Raw genomic sequence first — 19767 nt, 5'->3', positions numbered from 1 at the left:
CCATGCTGATTTTTGCTGTATAGAACCAATCCTGGTAACAGCAACAAGGATGGAAGAATTAAAAGAACTACTTTCTAAATCAATCTTCAAATTTGCTTAAAATTTCAAAAATTGACCTAATTTGAATTACTTTTTCCTTGAAATGTATATGGTATATGTCTTCTGAAATGTTTGCATATTAGAACTGAGTAAAAAGAATATTAGATTCATTTGAGTTAAAGGTGATCTAGAAAACTTTTCAATTTAATAGCTAGCAGTTATAGAACCTTTTAAAGATGTGTATGAGAATGAGATTGTGGAATCTCTATCCTTGGATGAAGAAACACCATCTCTCAGCAGCTAGCTCACTTGGATTAACTGGGGAATGGGGCAGATGGAGCAGAGGCAGGACTGTGGACCACCAGTAAGTTCTTCATGGATCACAGTCTGAGGAAGAAAAGAAGGCAGGTCAGTAGTATATTTATTATCAACACTACATTTAGTGGTGGCCAGTTTACCTAGGTAAGCAAAGATTTATTTATTGATGTGCTTAACCCTCCCTTAATAAAGCTCATGCAGTGTATTAACTTGAAAGTTGTTATTGGCTGAAAATATGCACATGCAAAGACACACACAAAAATGTTTTTCCTTAATTTATCTACATTGAGTTTGTGGGACAAATCTATATTTTCAAAACTAATATCTCTCCTACTTAATTCCTCTACACAATTTTCGTAAGAGTCTAGCCTACTGCCCAATAGGAATTAGGCCAAGTTTTATAATTGGGTTTATCTCCTTGGAAAGTCCATTTAACATACCATTGCACACATTTGTGAAGTCAATAATCAAAAGCATATGAGGTGAGACTGTTTTGTTGTTGACACTTTTGAAAGTTAGGACTGTCCTCACCTGGGATTTAGGGGAGAAGGAAGCTTCTAGTTATATACTCTGTCCTGTTGAACCATCATGAGCAGATTTAAATTATTTGTCATATATGTTTGTGAATACCCAGAAAGGGAATTTTAAGGCCAGTTTTTGAAGCCAGTTTAAATACCATGACTTCTTTATACTGGGTGTGGATAATTAACTTTTGAGGTGAGCAATGTTTGTTTTTGTTTCTTAAAATTCTATGGTGTATATCCCCTGCTGTCCATAAAAATCTGCTAGATTTTTATTATTATACTTAAATATAATACAAGCTCTCTTTGGCGACTCTGTGTCCTCTACATTTCATCCCTTCCTTATCTCTTTACAGACTAACAGACTAAGAGAGGGGGGACCATATCCCATTTTAATTAGAGTTGGGAGACACTAATAGCTTATACATTTAAAGTTGATACAAATAATAGTTCTAGGAGATTCTTAGAGCCTTGATTTAGATTGAACATTGCTTGCCAGTAACAAAATTCATTTATTCTTACAACTAGAAAGTGTTTTTTTTGTTATCTGTTTAATTTCAGATTTTTTTCTTTGAATACATTATAGAATAGGCCATGTTTGGGGTTTTCAGAGTCTTGTATTTGGGTTCTTTTTATTGCACACTGTAATAGAATTGGCTTTTGTATAATACTTAAAACTGGATATAGCCTTACGTATTAATTTGTACCAGTACTGAAGTAGCTTCTGGAGTAACTCCCACCTATCCATATGAAAAGGAGAGAAGGAAGAAAGCAAGCATGCATTCATACATATATTTAATGAGTGCTTACTTAATATGTGCAGGACACTGTTCTGGGGAGAGAAGCACATTAGTGGTTTTCATAGAGGGTTGTTACCAAGGTTAGTTGCTATAAGAAAGTCTTTGATATTATTTCTGACTGTCCCTATCCCCTGGAATTACTCTTGACTTTTTTTTTTATCAAAAGGTTTCTTGAATAACAAATTTTACTTTTAAATTATTTTTTACTTCTGCTAAAGTACTCTGTTAAAAAAAAAAGGAAAAGGCTAAATTTAGCCACATTAGCCTAGCTTCAGGAAGCCCTCTTAAATCAAAACATTAACTCCATTCCATTCAGGGTAAACTTAAACCCTAAAGATTTGCTTGGGACCTTGTTGTTTAGTAGAATGAGAATTGAGGTTGTCCAGCTCCTTTGCTGATTAAATCTCAAAATAATTAAAAATCAGGGGTAGCATTTTGTTGAATCAAAACCTGCATGAAATACATAATAGCTTCTATTCCTATTTGTGGCCTAGAAGAAAAGAGTGTTAGAAAATGTTTACATATGACTATGAAAGGAGGTATGGTTTAGGTAGATTGGTCTTGACTTTTAGATAGCAGTCACAACTCTTATAAAATGTCTATGGTGAGCATGGACACTGACTTTTAACATGTATGAATATCGAATTCTGGCAGTAAGTTATAGCTGACTTGAGTCGGACCTTGTGATTCTTTTTTCCTTTTTTTTAAAGGCCATTGGTAAATTATGTTCTTATAGCAAATAAATTTGAGATTCGTCTTCACAGTTTGACATATTTTGTCATTAAAATAGTAGTCAAAGGCTGTTGGTCCTCTAATGGCTGCTGCTGTTGAAATGAATGGCAATTTGAAAGAAAAAAAAAGCTGGCCTCAGAGAAATGTATTTGTTTTTATTGTAGATGGTAAAATAGGGGCCATCCAAATTTAATTAAATGTACTCAGGCCTTTGACTAGATTTGTTTTGTTTATGCTTGGGCATTTTTCAATTTACTGTACATAAACCAGTGCATATTTGCAAAAAGTTAAGCTTTGCTACAAGGTCCATTGATTTCCTTGAAAATTCTTTTTACTTGCTCCCTCTTCTTTAGGCACATAGTGCTTACCAATTCAGCTATCTGGGGAGACTCTAGGAAGGATAAAGTACTCTAGGTTTTAGACTTTAATTCATTTGCTTGTCTTGACCATAAACACTTAACTAACAACATTTAGAACTTGATTTTAATGACTAAAATAGTAGAAAGCAAAGTGTTCCTCTTGCTCATGAAGAAAATTTCTAATGTTTTTCCTTGACTTTTAAAATAATTTGTCATATTAAATTTAAAATGTTCATGTAGCACTCATCCTAATATCCTACAAAGGAAGGATATGAAATTTGAATGACTTTTGTACGTAACCCAGCCTATTTTAACTTGTACTTACATAGAAAGGTTGAAAACCAAATGAAGATAAACTTGGTCTTTGGTGGTATTTAAATGATACTCTTTGAATTTTGTAGGGATAAGACACCTTGGCCTAGAGATAGACAACTTAAGCTGTATTTTTAAAAATTGTAGCTTCAATAAGCCATCTTCTTCAAACTCAGCAGCCATTTTGGTAGTTGTATTCTTGGTGGTAAACAATCTGGTTATGGTGGTCATGATTTGACAATCCAAATCTTGAGGAAAACCTGCAGAATTAGCTTTTTGAAATGCTCTTTAGTCTTGGCCTTTGTGAAGATCAGAATTGTAAATAGCTATTTGCGATAGATGTAAAGTGAACATTAAATTTTGGTTTCTTTGTCACCTGAAGGGAAATGTTGAAAGCAGCAGTAGAAAATAATTGCCTACAATAATTTTGTTGTAGATGCTGCTCTGGTTTTGTGGTTTTGTAGCAAACCAGTTGAATCCTACTTCCAGAATAAGTGCTAAGCCAAGATCTGTGTGTTCATTTGGATCTTCTATTTAGTGGCATTCAAATGTGTACTGTTCACCTGCATTCTTTTAAAAACAGCCATCAAAATGTGTTTTCCTCCCAAAAAGTTAATGTGCATATTTCCTATGGATTTGGATTGCCTCTAGTCATGAATGAGTATTCCAGATAGGAAATTGATATCATGGAAGGAAGTCTGTGGAAATTGCTTGTTTGTGGTGGGAGGAAAATCAAGGACATATTGTTAAACTAGTCTTATCTACCTTTACTGCACACCTGTAATGCCTAGCGTGGTGGTTTAGAGAATATGGAGTGTTTCTGGGCTTTCTTATAAGGCAGAGGCTCCATACAAGGTTGCTGATGATTGTTCTAAATTCCCATTGTTTTCTTGGCTTTTCTCCCTTGGTATATGTGTCGTCTGGAATCTGATTTGTAGTTGGTGAGGTAACATACGTGGAGCTCTTAATGGACGCTGAAGGAAAGTCAAGGGTAAGTGTTTGAGAGAATTTCTTCTGTGGATTTACTACATGACAAATGTAACTGTATGGTGGCGTGGAGTGGAATGAATTCAGGAAGGTAGTGAGAGCTATGTTACCAATAGGTAATATTCGACATTGCCATACTTTTGAAAGGGGGTGGGGAGGGTTTGCAAATGGGGGTCCCACTGCTCCAAATGATTGTCCAAAGAGCTTTTTGGCATTCTGTTTGGATGTTTAATTTGGGTAACTGGGGACCAATAGTAGCATCGTCTCTTTGTTAATAGAGGAGTTGGCTGTGTGTGAATTATGCATGGAACTCTGGCGGTGGCATATTAATGTAAAACGTGTGTTCTTGTTCTAGAAAATGTTATTTTTGGTTGTTTGCTGAATTTGTAAGTTGTGTGAAAAAACGTTTCTGAAAAGTTGCCCTTGTGCCAGTAAAGCATAAATCATATACTTAAAACTTTTGAAAGTTTAAAATTGGCAAATAGATATTAAACTATTTTCTGTTGAGTGTAATAGGATGGCTTAGAACAATCAATAGGACAAGTTTACTTAATGTATTGAAGGGTTGGATTTAGGATGAGTAGGACAAGGAATTGATTGACTACAGAGGGGAGCAGATCTAAAGTTTGTGGAGTGTTCTTGGAGAACCTGAATTTAGGTCTGCTTATTACAACTTCAGAAACTACAGTGCAACCCTGGTAATGTGTAGAAGCTAGGATATCATGGAGTCCAGCTTTTAGTAAGGAAGGATAGGTAAGATACTTCTTCTGTCACCTTCCCCCTTAAAAGGGCTAATTTTTAAACTAATTTTATGTAAACTTTATTTTTAGTTTTGTTTTTTGAAAAATTCTTTGCACTTACTTTTTTTTTTCTTTTTCTCTTTCCTTGCCCTTCTGGTTGGTCTGTGGCTGCTTCTAAAGGGATGTGCGTAAGTATTCTTTGATTTCTTACTGGTGATTGTTTTTTCAAAGTTACAGGACATTTCCATTCATATCTTTTTGATTCTCCGTAGTGTTGTTGAATTCAAGATGGAAGAAAGCATGAAAAAAGCTGCTGAAGTTTTGAACAAGCATAGTCTGAGTGGAAGACCTTTGAAAGTCAAAGAAGTAAGATTTTTAGTGTCTCTAAGATTAAATTAAGGAACCTAAGAGTGAAATTTTTATATAGCCCTTCATATTCATGAGATAACTAATGGAAATAGTCTTCACTCCTTTTTTCCTAAAAAGATGTGATGATTGGTCATTCAGCTAACTAGTAAGTTTCTAGGTAGGACCTGAACCCAAACTAGGTTTTCAAATTTAAGTCCAATGTCCTTCCTGCTGTACCATGCTGCCTCTAAATAAGGCTAGACTGTAAATTCACAAAAAGTGCTAGTTCCTGGCATATTTTGTTCATCAAATTTGAGATTGGTTCCTCCATCTATAATCCTGATACAATCTTAATAGTCCAATAGTCTTAATTGTCCAATTAGGGAACCAAACCCCAAATTGGTCTCTAGACACATTCTAATATGATTTTTGTGAGTCTCTGAGCAGAGAACCAGATCAGTAATACAAAGAGCCAGCATATGATAGGTATTATTTTGCTATCCTCTTGAGTTTGATCCTCATCATCCAGTTTTAATCTGTCATTTCACCATCTTATCCTCCCCTCTGGAGAAGTCCTTTGACAGTACCATTTTTGGGAGATACCTCTTCCTTCCATGATTGTTTTTGTGTGGTTCTTTGCTACAAATGCTTCACCACTGCCCACCCTAATTTGAGAGTACCTCTTTCCTTGATATTTGAACCAAATTCAGCAGCCTTCTTTCCTATATTTATTAGATTCATTTTAGAAGAAGAACCAAATTAAATGGCCTGCTGCTTGAGGAACTCAAATAATACCTTGTTTTCTTCTCTTTATCAACAATCAAATTAACTTGCATTTCTTAAGTACCTGCTAAGTGTCCGGTGTGGTCTTGTAAATTAAGGAGACTTGGTGATTAAACAGTTACAAGGAGCTTCCATCTATCTAATGGGAGAGACTAAAAGGTACATATATAAGTATATTCAGAATAAATCAAGTGGGGGGGAATACAAAGTAGTAGAAGTCAGTGGAGGAGGGATAATCACCTGTGTGCCAGATCCTATGCACTTTACAAATATTAGCTCATTTTATCTTTACAAAATCCTAGGAAATAGGTACTATTAAAAATCTACATGTTATAGATGAATACCTTGAGGTGGGCAGAAGTTCAGTGATTGGTCCAGCTAGAAAGTGTCTAGGGCTGGATTTGAACTCAGGTCTTCCTGATTCCAAGCCTAGCACTTAACCCATTGCACCAATATCAATCTTTAGAGACGAGTACTAGTAGTAAGTGTCAGGAAGAACTTCATATAGAATGCAATACTGGGATCAAATTAACTTGTGTCAATTGAGTTATGTGACTTTGGACTTTGGTCAAGTTACTTAACCTTCCTGGACCCCTTTAGTTTCTTCATCTATAAATTAAGGAAGCTTAAGCTAAATGATCCCCAGCATCCCTTAGAGTTTTCGTTTTATTATCTTATTGTGAATAATATGAGGGAAATGTGGGCAAGACTTAGAAATGGTTGAATGCAAGAATCATAAGATGATTGATATAGAGTTGAATGGGACCTCAAGAACCCATCTAGTTCCACCCTGCTCATTGTACGGACATAGTTCCAGGGAAATCATGACTTGCTCAGACCCACAAAGTACTTGTCATCTTAGAAGTATTGGGGTGCCCCCAAGAATCTGTATGTACCTCTGCTATTTAAAGTTTTTTATCACTGACTTAGAGAATCAGTCAGCAATCCTTTATTAAAACAATTGTTATACACAGACGAAATGCTAGAAGTTTGATTTACAAAGAATGAAACAATCCTTACTCTTGAGTTTACATTCTTGGGGGAAATGAATATGCATGTTAATGTACATACCTTAATAACCATAAAGAGAATAAAATATTAGGTAATTAGGAAGAGAGATATTAGCAGTTGGAACAGGGGAATCAGAAAGGTTTTGTGTGGAAGGTATTGCTGATCTGTAACTTGAATGAAAAGAAGGATTCTGTGGACAGGAATCAGAAGGGATTGTGTTCCAGATATAGAGATGCTGTGTTGTGTGTGAGAAACAGAGAAGCCAGTTGTGAAGGAACAGATAGGTAGCAGAGGTATGACAGGATCAGGCCTCATTTTGTGGTCTCTGTAAGATGAATTGGAATAGGGGGAGAAACTTGAGGCAGGGAGACCAATTAGGAGGCTGTTGTGGGAATTAAAGAAAGCCTGAACTAAACTGTGAGTAAAGAAAAAATAGTAATAATAACTAGCATTTAAATAGCTCTTAACTATATGAATTTGGGAGACTGATTTTTGGGTAAGAATATCAGCTCATTTGTTAAACCAGCATCATAACTATAAAGTGACCCTCTCTCAGTGACCAAAGACCCCTGAGGGATTGGCCAGACAGTTTAATAAGAATATTATGAGCTCATTATTTGGTCCCTCACTTGAACATTCCAAGACATCTCTAATTGATAGACAGCTAACTAAGAGGTGGTCCATCAAACTATCCACTCTTCCCCATCCCCGTATCATGGGGGACTATGTACATAGGTAAAGAACCCTTGTCCTGTTTTTTAATTCGTTCTTATAAGTTTTAACTAATTTAGAATATTTTTCCATGGTTACATAATTCATGTTCTTTCCCTCCCCTCTTCCCACCCCCTTCCATAGCCAATGAGCAATTCCACTGGGTTTTACATGTATCATTGATCAAGACCTATTTCTATATTGTTATTTGCAATAAAATGATCTTTTAGAGACTATATCCCCAATCATATTCACATTGAACCATGTGATCAAATAGTTGTTTTTTTTCTGTGTTTCTACTCCCACAGTTCTTTCTCTGGATGTGGATAGCCTTCATTCTCCTAAGTCCCTCAGAATTGCCTTGGATCATTGCATTGCTAATAGAGAATTCTGTCCATTAAGTTTTATTGTGCCACAGTGTACCAGTCTCTGTGTACAACATTCTGGTTCTGGTCCTTTTGTTCTCCATCAATTCCTGGAGGTCATTCCAGTTCCCATGGAATTCCTCCAGTTTATTATTCCTTTAGCACAATAGTATTCCATCACCAACATAAACTACAACTTGTTCAGTCATTCCCCAATCAAAAGATCCCCTCGTTTTCCAATTTTTTTGCTTCCACAAAAAGCATAGCTATAAATATTTTTGTTAACACAGTTTTCCCCATTAGCTTTTCCATTAGCTAACCTAGCAGTGGTATGGCTGGATCAAAAGGTAGGTAGTCTTTTTTTTTTTAATAGGCAATGGGGGTTAAGTGACTTGCCCAGGGTCAGAGTCACACAGCTGGGAAGTGTCTGAGTCTAGATTTGAACCTAAGACCTCCAGTCTCTAGGTCTGGCTCTCCATCCACTGAGCTACCCAGCTGCCCCCCAGATAGCCTTTTAAAGCCCTTTGGGCATACATAGTTCCAAATTGTCTTCCAGAATGGTTGGCTCAATTCACAACTCCACCAACAATGCATTAGTGTCCCAGTTTTGCCACATCTCCTCCAGCATTTATTACTTTCCTTTGCTGTCATTTTGTCCCTTTCATTTATTAACCAAATTCTGTTACAAGGAAGATACTCCTGACTGGATGGTGCTGGAGAGGAATTCTCTATATACAGGAATTGAGTCCTTTCTACTTCAGGACCCTGATATAAGAAATAATACAGTATGTGAAGTTTTTACACTACTCTCTGCCATGTACTATGCTAAGCATCTTAAAACTAATTTTGTTTGGTCTTCCTCATAACCCTGAGAAAGGTAGGTGGTAGTGTTATACCCATTTTTCAGATGAGGAAATTAAAACAGACGGGGTAAGTAATTTGCCCAGAGTCACCCAGCTACTAAGTGTCTTGAGGTAGGATTTGAATTCGGGTCTCCTGATTTCAGGCCTAGTGTTCTATCCACTGCCACTAACTAACTACCTGAGGTAATAGGATGGACAAGATTTGGCACTTGTTGGATGTATAAAATGAGGAAGAAGTTAAGGATGATGATGAAGCGACAATTGAGTTTAAGATCTTTCTAGCATATCCAGTCATCTACAAGAAATGGATAATTAAACCCAGAGGAACTAATGAAGTCGCAGAGAGAGCCCAAGACAAAGTCCTGGGAAATATCTAGGTGTTCCCTAGCTAGAGGGCAGAATAAGGATGATGAAGCATCAAAGGAAACTGAGGAGGAGTCACAAGTTTCAGAACCAAGAAACAAGCAATGTCACAAAAAAAATATGTGGTGGCAGGGTGGTCAGATTGTCAAATGCAGCAGAGCCCAAGAAAGGTGAATACTGAGAAAAGATCAATGAAGAGAGCAGTTATCTATTTTGAGATCAGGTAAAATAATTGTATTTATTGCCTCAGTGAAGAGTGATAGGAAAATTTGACCTACTTGTGGTGCTCTAGAGAAGTCTTGTCTCTCAGAGAGAATAGAGAGCAGGTAAAAATGCAAGTACTCCTTTAATACCTGGCCTTCATAATAAGCCTGTCAATTGAATACATTTCTCTTAAAATAGTTGTCCACAATTAATGACTATTGGGCTACTGAGTTGTGTAGAAAGAAAATGAGAGAGCTTTTTGGTTGTTAGCTTTAACACAGTCACAATTGGAAAGGGCCTTTCTCATAACATCTGCAGACCACCATCACTTATATGAGAATATCAGTGAATAACTGCATGCATTCATTCCCCAAAGAACTAAATAAGCATTTCTCATGTGTCAGACCCTATTAATATTTCGTGTGATTCTCACTGTTGCCTTTCTGGTTCATCTCTTTAGCTTCTTACGTCTTGAATCCTGCAGCAGCTGACTACCTGACCTGCTTGGTTGCCTTCCCTATCCTTTTCATACCTGTAACCCTATGCTTTTGAAACCAGGTTTTGAGTTATCCCTGATTTGGATTTTAAGACGCAATATGACATCAAGTGGATATGGTTGAAGTCAGGAGGACTTGGAATTATATCCTGCCTCAGATATTTATAATTTCTGGACAAGTCACTTGGCCTGCCTGGTTTTCAATTTCTTCATCTCTAAAATGGGGTTAAAATAAATATTTGTATTAACCTATCTGACAAGGTGGTTGTGAGGAAATCATACTATAATTACATTAGCTTTGTGTTTCATAAGTTATTTTGATTTCCCTTTCTGTGTTATGTACTGTAAATATGAGTGATGGGTATAATTGAGAAATTAGTATATTAAAGCTAGAAGGAATCCTAGACCATCTAACCCAACACCTTCATTTTATAGAGATGAAGCTTCAGCATCTGGAGGTTAGTAATAGGCCAAAGTAAGAACCCAGGCATCCACATGCTTTCCTATATTCAACTTTTCTTTTTCATTATCTCTAAGGGATTGACATAGATTTAGTGTATCTTGATTTTACCTAGTACATTTGGCAAATCATCTTGTCCTTGCAAGCTTATGTAATAAACTCGTTGGAGGGGGGATATGGGACTTGTTGAATTGCCAAATTTAACAGTAATTAATGACAGGCACCCTAGAGGGAACATTTTGCTTTTTTTATTTTAAAATTCTTATTTCAGGTTTTTCAAATCTTTCCTTTTCAAAAATTAATTTGTACTCTGCTACGTATTCTAATCCTTTTCTTTAAAATAGATTTTTTTTTTTTTGGTGTGTGTGTGTTTTTTTTTTTCCATTTCTTAGTTGATTCTGGGTGATTATTTCTCCCAAATGTACTTTTTATTTCCTTTTTTTTTAAATTGCCTTTCTGTTTTCTATTTCAAGAGATGGCATCCTTTATCCATATCATGCCAACATCTACTTTAGGGATGGCTCTGAAGCAAAAGCATTTTGAGGGTGTGTCATTAAGTTCTCTGTCAGGAAATGCAGTGTCTCTACTCATAGTACTTAAAGAGTGTGTGGGTTCCCCTTGAAGCCCTGAATGCAGCTTTATGCCTTTTCTGTTAGAAGCTTGAACATTGGCACATGCTCTAGAGTCAATGGCCATTTCCTCTCTTCCTTTATTCTGAAATATTCAGGCCCTTATCCTAGTGGTTTTGGTACCAGGAGCTTGTTTTTGTTCCATGTATTTTGACCTTTGAGCTTCAAATTAAGCTACTGGGGTTGAGGTGGTCCACACAGTAGTTAGAATTGGCAATAGAAAGTGGTGTCTGCTTCCCAGAGTCCCAGAAAAAAGTAAGATATTTGTGAACCACTTCACAAACCTTAAAAGTGCTTTAGAAAAGCTACCTTTTGTTATGGGGCAGTGTATCTACCATAATACCTTTGCCTTGTAACATTTATGAACTAAATTATGTGTGAAGAAGAATTAAACTACATAGTGTCAGGAAAGGTTAATGTTTATATGTTCTGGAGAAATGAGAAACTTTTTAAATGGAATTAGTTGTAAAAGAGTATACATATTTTAATCTTTCTACCTCTTATCCCTAGTTACTAAATGTCATAATCTTTAGAGTCAGCTTTAGATTATAAGGGACAGAGATAAGACCTGTGGTTCCATTGGTATATGGTTCCCTCTTCAGGAAACTCCTAACTTGGTGTACTGGTCAGCATCTTCTCTACATTTTAGAGAATTGTGAAGAGCAAACTCTGAGAAATAAATGACTTCCCAGGGTCACACAGCTGGTATGTTGTCAGGAGGTAGAGAGCTTGGAGGCGAAAAGACCTGAGTTTAAAAATAAGCTCTAGCCCACTACATGATGCTGCCTGCCTTAGATTAACTTGTGTAATGTTAAGTGGTATACTCAACCTTCACATCTTGTTATGTGTAGTAGTTCACAATTCAAAAAAGGGTAGAGAATGTTGATGGGTACCACTTAAAACAGCTATCAAGTGAATTTTCTTTGGAGTATGTGTAAAACAGGCCCTGACCTAATCTTGAAATCCCATTGCCAAGAACGTGGCAGCAATGAAATGACTCTAGCAAGTTTATTGCCTATTTGCAAGTAGCCAAGACCTGGATCGTGTTCTGTGGGTGCAAAGGAGGAAGGGTGGTGTCAACAAGAACATTACATTCTAATTTTGTTTGGGAGATGGGACTCTTCCTTGATTGTTTTGCCCATTTGTTTGTGATTGAAAATTCTCTTTTAAGACCTACTATAATCCTCTCATTCTTATAGTCTTCCAATTATTTGTTGAAAGCTGCTGAATACATAAAGTGGGGTATGTATTGTCAGTTTAACATTTCAGCCCTAGAGTTCATATATATACTCTTTCTGATAGAGAGCTTTGGCTAGTGTACCTCTTTGATTTCTTATAGTTCTTATTTGTTTATAATTTGTATTTAATTTCTGAAGTAGTAAGAAAAAATGTGAATATAATCCCATAATGTTTGATGTTACTGAATCACATATACTGAATATAATTTTGCTTGTTTTAGGATCCTGATGGCGAACATGCCAGGAGAGCAATGCAAAAGGTGATGGCTACAACTGGTGGGATGGGTATGGGACCAGGTGGCCCAGGAATGATTAATATCCCACCCAGTATCCTAAATAATCCTAACATCCCAAATGAGATTATCCATGCATTACAGGCCGGAAGACTTGGAAGCACGGTATTTGTAGCAAATGTAAGTAAAATGATAATATTTTAAAATGCAAGGTTTGGATGTTGCAAATTGTTAATATCACAGTTCAGAGAATAAAGGTGATTATTCAAGTTCTAATTAACTGGGGAAAGTGAAAAATCTTCATGACTAAGAAAGATAAAGCACCTTGATTAGCCTTAAATGTTTGGTTCTTGTAGCTGCCTGGACAGAACAGACAATAGGCAGAAGTAGCTTAGATTAATAGAATGCAAGAAAGAAAAAGTGTCCTAATCTCATACAATTTCTTTTAGAATCAGTGAAAACTATAAACAGAAGTATTGCTTGTCAGTATTCCATAGTGTAAGAAAATCTATAGCCTTGCATTTCATTCCCTTTCCATCTCCTCATGCCACAAGGGAAGGGAGGATTGGGGCCAAGGAGGTAAAAGAGGCATGGAAACAACCAAGGATCAGTTTGTTGTATCTTTAGCTGAGTCCTGGACTTATCTGCTTTGTTGAGTAGTTCTTTAATTCTCTGGAGGTAAATGGTGCCCATAGGACCATGAGACCTCTTTTCTAGTTCATCTTCTACCCATTCCTGTGGGTAGACTATCTTAGGAATAGTTGATTATTGAACTGAAACTATGTCAGATCATTATTCTCAAACCTACAGTTGGGGAGAGTTCAGATCTTTTAGCCTAGAGAGTTTTCCATGTTACGGTAATGGAATTTCTGTGATTGGATGGGAAACTTGGAGAGGAAAAATTAGGATGTGGGGGGGAACCTTGAAAGAGACATTGTCACTGGGAAAATACAAAGAAGGGATAAAGGAGAGTGTGATCTTTAGGAATAGGTTTAAATTGAGGCATTTTGGTACAGGAGATTTGATGTTCCAGGGTCTGTTTGAATGTCAATTCTGCTGCTATTTCCTCTGTGAGCATGGGCAAGTTACTTCATCTATAAAATGAAAGATTGGACTGAATGGCCTCTATTATCTTGACATAAGTTTTTAATGACTAATGTAACTGCTCTCCAAGGCCACTTACCTTTGTTTTGAGCTGCTTGGGCCCTGGTAAATTCCTAATCTCCACTCTGCTTCTAACTCTTAGAGAGTAGAACTAAAATTTGCAAAAAGGGTTTTAGAATCTTTGATCTTAAGGGGAAAGGGGGAATCCTGTCTGGTCTTATTCTACGAACTCCTTAGTTCCTAATATTTGCCTCTTTTCTATCAAGACAGCCTAGGCCTAAAATATAGGTATCTAATTACTTTTTTCATCGCTGAAAAGTCTAAAGGGAAAAGGATTATAAAAGGGAGGGGACTATAAATTGAGTGGGGCGGGGATGGATCAGGGAGTCTATTCCTTTTCTTCTTTGTTAAGAGCAGATTTTTTTTTAATTTAAAAAAAAAAAAACCACCGACTTTTAAAAATAGGGTTGTGTACCAGACTTCCCATGGTGAGAAATCATGTTTAGAAGCAACTGCCAATTAGAAAATAAACCCATTTCCCCTCCATGTCATGATACTCTTAAGATCCTTACCTTCAAGTCTCAGAAGCCACTGATGAGTAGCTTAGAGGTGAGGGTTTAGAACTGGTCCTAATTTGGATTTTTTTTTATTTCTTATCGTTACCTTCTATCTTAGAATAAAAACTAGGCTTTGATTTTGAAAAGGAAAAACTAGTATGGAGTGGGAAGGAGATGTCACTGGGACAATAGTAAATGCTAGGCGATGGGGGGATTAAGCAATTCTGAGCCACCTGGTTCTCCCTTCAGAATATACTTTTAAAATGTTACACATATTCCATTCTCTTGAGGACTAAATAAGCATTTGTGGACTGCTATGGAAACTTAACAGCCTTCCAGAACAGTAGTTTCCATATGGGAAAAGGATTTCAAGTTCCAAACAGACCAAAAAAATTGAAAATGGAAGTTTTGGAGCAAACAAAACTTATTTTTAAGGCTAGTACTTACCTATCCTTAGTACATATATTGGTGTGCTACCTTTTAGGGTAATGTTCTTTCTTTTTTGTTATTAAACCCTTATCTTCCATCTTAGAATCTATATTGTATATTGGTTCCAAGGCAGAAGAGCAGTAAGGGTTAGGCAATAGGAGTCAGGTGACTTACCCAGAGTCACACAGCTAGGAAGTATCTGAGACCAGATTTGACCTTTCATTTCTAGGCCTGGCTTTCAGTCCACTGAGCCATCCAGCTGCCCCCTAGCCTAGGGTAATGTTTCTTGATAATATTTTGTGTAGGTCTTAGGTCACACATAGGTCCCATGACCTAATTAAAAAAAAAATGAAGCAAGAGTTACACATAGCTAGTTAGGAAAATGTTTTGAACAACTTAACACATGATCATTGTTGTATTGTTTGCCTTCTTAAGGGGCCAGAGAGAATTTGCAACTCAGGTTTTTAAAAAAATTAATGTTAAAAATAATTATTATGTGTAGTTAATTGGGAAATATTTAATAAAATATATTTTTAAATGGGTGGTACAAAGGTTCTGTATTCTTGCATTTAATCTTAGGAAATTTAATTTTGTATAATTTGAATCCCAGGCAAGCAAATAATGAATGGCAAAGAAGAACAGCAGGCCAGGTCTGCATGTAACTTAAAAATCATTGTATCTGAAATTCAGAAAGTGCATTTTATAGCAATGGATGTATAAGGCAACTTCCAAAAATTGTGATCGTGTGTTGAAGTGTTGCATGCTATCTGGCATTTCCATTTTTCAAAAATTACATTGCGGTCATCTTAGCCTGTCTCATTTCCTAACACATGGCTTTTCAATAAGTTATTGTATCCTGTTATTCAGTAAAAAATTGCTTATAAAATGTCCCATGATATAGAGTCCATTCCTTTTCAGCTGGATTATAAAGTTGGCTGGAAGAAACTGAAAGAAGTATTCTGTATGGCTGGCGTAGTGGTTAGAGCAGATATTCTTGAAGATAAAGATGGGAAAAGTCGTGGAATCGGCACTGTTACTTTTGAACAGTCAATTGAAGCAGTTCAGGCTATATGTATCCTTTTTGATCTGTATCGGTACCTTCCTAGTGATTAAAGCAGGTTTTTCGGGAGGGAAGGAACAGTTATACTATATCATTTTACTTGGGATATAGGAAAGAGTAGTGTGGAATTTAAAAGTACGTTGGGGTAAAACAGACTGTCTGAGGAGGGTTATAACAAAATAATGAGCCTGTTTTTTATGATCTTATTTCTTCCCACAGTTTTCTCTATATTTTTATTCATTGCTTGCATTAATGTATCCTAACTCTTCCCAGAAAATGATGCTAACATATCCAAAAAGTCTGTTATTTTCAGTGCACCATTCTGATGCTCCCCTACATTTATGGAGAAATGTGGGGGGGTCATAAAAAAAAGAGATTTAAAAAACACTGTTGTTTTGACAGTATGATCCATTGGACTGATTTGTAGAAAAACCTATTCTCAATTTCTTTCAGTATATCCTAACTTCTTCTGGACCTTCAGTCCTATCTTTTTTTGTATGATGTCTCCATTGTTGCCAATAACACTGAAATTTCTAATACCAATCAATTTTTACTAAGGATATTGCATCTCTACTTTTCCCATAGGAAATGTTCTAATGTTGCATAGAAACTCGGTACAGCATGGTGGAAAGACTGCTAAGTTTAGTTGAGGAAAGAATCAAGGTTTGAAACTACTGACACTTGTTACTATTTGGTTGACCATGAACTGGTCCCTTGGTTTCCCCCAAGCTTATTTTCTCACTTGTAAAGTCAAGATAAAACCTGTTAGCACCAGGACTTCCCAGAGTTGTTGCTGCAAGAATAAAATGACATGTGCTTTATAAAACTTGAAATTGCTTACATAAATGTTGATTTGTGATCAGCATTATTATTGTACATAATAGGATCCATTGCAGATTGGATAGGCCTTATATTCCTTCATTTCAGTGTGTTTGATGTGCTATAAAAAAAATTAGATGCTAAAACAACATCAATAAATACTAAACTTGCTTTTTAGTAGCTATAATTAATAAATTTCAATACTTAAGTATCATAATTCTTTAATAACTAGATGTGTCCAGGATTCTTTTAAGTTTGGTTTTATATTATTATATTTAACATGCATTCTATTATGTTTTAGTTTTAGATTATTTTACATTCTTCATACTTGTCCATGTTTATTATTATATTATTTATATTAATGTACCACCACAGCTTAATCATCGGATTGTGTTCCTTTCCATATTTTTGTGTGTAGATCAGTCCCAGTTTTACCTTGCCATGACCCCTTAGTGTCATGGTTAGAGAGAAACAGTTGGTTTGGTGAAGAAAACTGAAAAGAAGAAAAGTTAGATTATGAAAACAGTGTTGTGATGGGGTTTACAATGAGCTTGAACATACTTGAAAATAAATCACATGGGTTTCTTTATTAGTTTGAGATCTCTGATTTGAAAATGGCAAATAACTTATTTTAACTTAACTAATATATCAGCGATGTTCAATGGCCAGCTGCTCTTTGACAGACCAATGCATGTGAAGATGGTAAGTTTGACAGAAGAATTACAGAATCATGAAATTAGAGAATTGGGACCACAGCAGACATCTGATCTAACTCAAAATCTGAAAGAAATCCTTCTATAATATACCTGACTCATCATTTAGCACAATATAAAGATCTCCAAGACAGTTTGTTTAACTTTTGGACCACTCTCATTGTTGGGAAATTTTTCTTATATCAAGCCTAAATGCTGCTTATCTGCAATGTACACCCCAGTGCTCCTGGTTTTGCCCACTGGGACCAAGTAGAATAGTCTTTCCTTCACATGAGAGTCCCTACTTGAAGATAGCTATCATGTCTTTATGTTTTCTTCTCTCTAAGCTAAAATATGCCCTTTTTCTTCACATGATCCTTTTATCACATGAATTTAAAGCTTTTTGCCATTCTAATACCCTGAATAAAACAGTACTCTGGATAAGGTCTTAATGGTGACAAGGTATGGTGGATCTCACCCTTCTATCTTCCTAGAAGCAAGGTCCCTTCAGACCAAGATTTGCATTCTTGTTTGGAGTCCACTAAAAAAATCCTAGATCCTTTTCAGAACAACGCAACTATCCATTTCCCTCCTATTTTTCATTTGTGGAGTTGAGCTAATTTGTACCAAAGTGTAAGACTTTTCCATTCTTATTCAGTGTCATTTCTATTTGATTCTGCCCAATACTTAAGCATATCAAAATCTTTTTTGATTCTGACTGTTAAAACATATATTGAGTATGTCTCCCAACTTTGTTTTAGCTACTAATTTTAAAATATTGAATGTGCCTGGGATATTCAACTGAAATCCCCTGACATTAAATCATTAACAATCAACATCATCCAGTTCTTATTTTCCCTGATTATGTTACTGTCTAATTGAGTAATATAGATAATTGGGATAATTTATAAAGAAATAACTAGTAGCATTGCACACTAAGAACTGTTTGAACTTGTGACATTGATTTTTTAAAAACCTTTTTAAAAATCTTCTGTTTTTAAAAACTTTCTGTTATCTCTTAAAGGTAGGAAATAGGGTGGTATATAGATAGTTACTGTTTATGTTGAAGAAATTAATGGTTTGGGTTACCATAAGTATATAACACTAATATTTCAAATATGATTGAGTCTTAAATTCAAATTATGATTCATGAGCATCATGATAAACATTCATTTTATTTTTTGGTTTTCATAAATGCCAACTGTTGAGATAGTTTAGATGAATAGACCAGATTGACCTTTTAAAAATTTCATAAGAAGAGAAAACAGTAAGTCACCTAATTTAAATAAGCTAGCTAGAGGGGCAGCTAGGTATTCAGTGGGAATGAGAGTTAGGCCCAAAGGTTGGAGGTCCTGGGTTCAATATGTCTTCAGACACTCCTAGCAGTGTGACCTTGGGCAAGTCACTTAACCTCCATTGCCTAGCCCTTAATACTCTTCCTTGGAACCAATACTTAGTGTAGATTCTAAGATGGAAAGGTATGGGTTGACTTTAAAAAAAAAATAGCTAGTATTGATTCTTATTGAAATAATCCTCCCTAACAAAATGTAATAGTTGTTAATTGCTTGATATATGCATAATAGTAGATTGTTTGAACAATCTGAACAATTTTTTTTTTTAACCCTTACCTTCCATCTTGGAGTCAATACTGTGTACTGGTTCCAAGGCAGAAGAGTGGTAAGGGCTAGGAGGTCAAGTGACTTGCCCAGGGTCACACAGCTGGGATGTGTCTGAGGCTAGATTTGAACCTAGGACTTCCCATCTCTAGACCTAGCTCTCAATCCACTGAGCTACCCAGCTGCCCCCAATCTGAACAATTCATAATCTTGGATTTCCTCCCTTCACTGAGCATTTCTGGCCTCCCCCAGCTCTTATTTGGAGTGCCTCTCATCAAGCCATACAAATTCACTTTTATATTTGCCCAAGTTAAAAACTCAGAAAGTGCTTTCAAGATTAAAATTTTTTTTATCTGCTGTCTTTTTAATTCTATGCTATTGGCATGACTACATGAGGATTGACCATCTAAGAAAGCAATACTTTCCAAAACATGGCTTTACCAGCCTTACAAAAAAAGCTGTATCTGGCAAGGACTCTGTGCTCCATTTAAATTCTACTGTCTCTTGCTGCAAAAACTACAGGAGCTCCCAGTCAAAAATCTAGTCATGGTGGACCACCTTTGGGTTTGTTTGTTTTACTCCTATCTGTTTCTCTTTGATGCCTTTCTCCAGAAAGCCTTTCTTTGGATTTAGGATTTTACAAATTGACACATTTAAGATAATTCCAATCAGAAGATGGTTTCCTGTGCTCCTAAAACAACCTGGTTTCAGAGTAAAAATGTATTTGTTATTGTTGCATTCAATAAACTTGTGCAAAATAATTAGTTTGGGTTAGTTTGATAATCTGTTCTCACCTATCAATGAGATTGATAGCTATTTTCATTTTTCAGGATGAAAGGGCCTTACCAAAGGGTGACTTTTTCCCTCCTGAGCGCCCCCAGCAACTCCCTCGTAAGTAACATTCAATTCTGTGGCTCTTGTTTATTTTGTATATATCTAGAGAATGAAAAAATCCACTAATCTATCCCTTCTGGTTAT

At 36.0% G+C, this 19767-nt stretch overlaps 1 protein-coding gene across 3 annotated transcripts in view; it reads left to right on the top strand.

Moving 5' to 3' along the window:
* The window catches only part of HNRNPM (heterogeneous nuclear ribonucleoprotein M), a 41564-nt gene that overhangs the window by 9506 nt on the left and 12291 nt on the right, over nt 1-19767 (top strand). For 2 of the 3 annotated variants that reach the window (XM_056822043.1, XM_056822044.1), the window contains exons 1-5: nt 5081-5174; nt 12501-12692; nt 15521-15674; nt 17134-17183; nt 19620-19680. In XM_056822043.1, the coding sequence (XP_056678021.1) occupies nt 5097-5174; nt 12501-12692; nt 15521-15674; nt 17134-17183; nt 19620-19680 (535 nt within the window). In that variant the 5' untranslated portion in view covers nt 5081-5096. Of the gene's footprint in view, nt 1-4019; nt 4073-4988; nt 4997-5080; nt 5175-12500; nt 12693-15520; nt 15675-17133; nt 17184-19619; nt 19681-19767 lie in introns of those variants that run through there. The other variant, XM_007489465.3, reaches the window with a different exon arrangement.

Source organism: Monodelphis domestica, chromosome 3 (genome assembly GCF_027887165.1).
Source record: "Monodelphis domestica isolate mMonDom1 chromosome 3, mMonDom1.pri, whole genome shotgun sequence".
Lineage (NCBI taxonomy): Eukaryota > Metazoa > Chordata > Mammalia > Didelphimorphia > Didelphidae > Monodelphis > Monodelphis domestica.
Note: the sequence above shows the minus strand (reverse complement) of the source record. Positions and strands in the feature narration are given on the sequence as shown.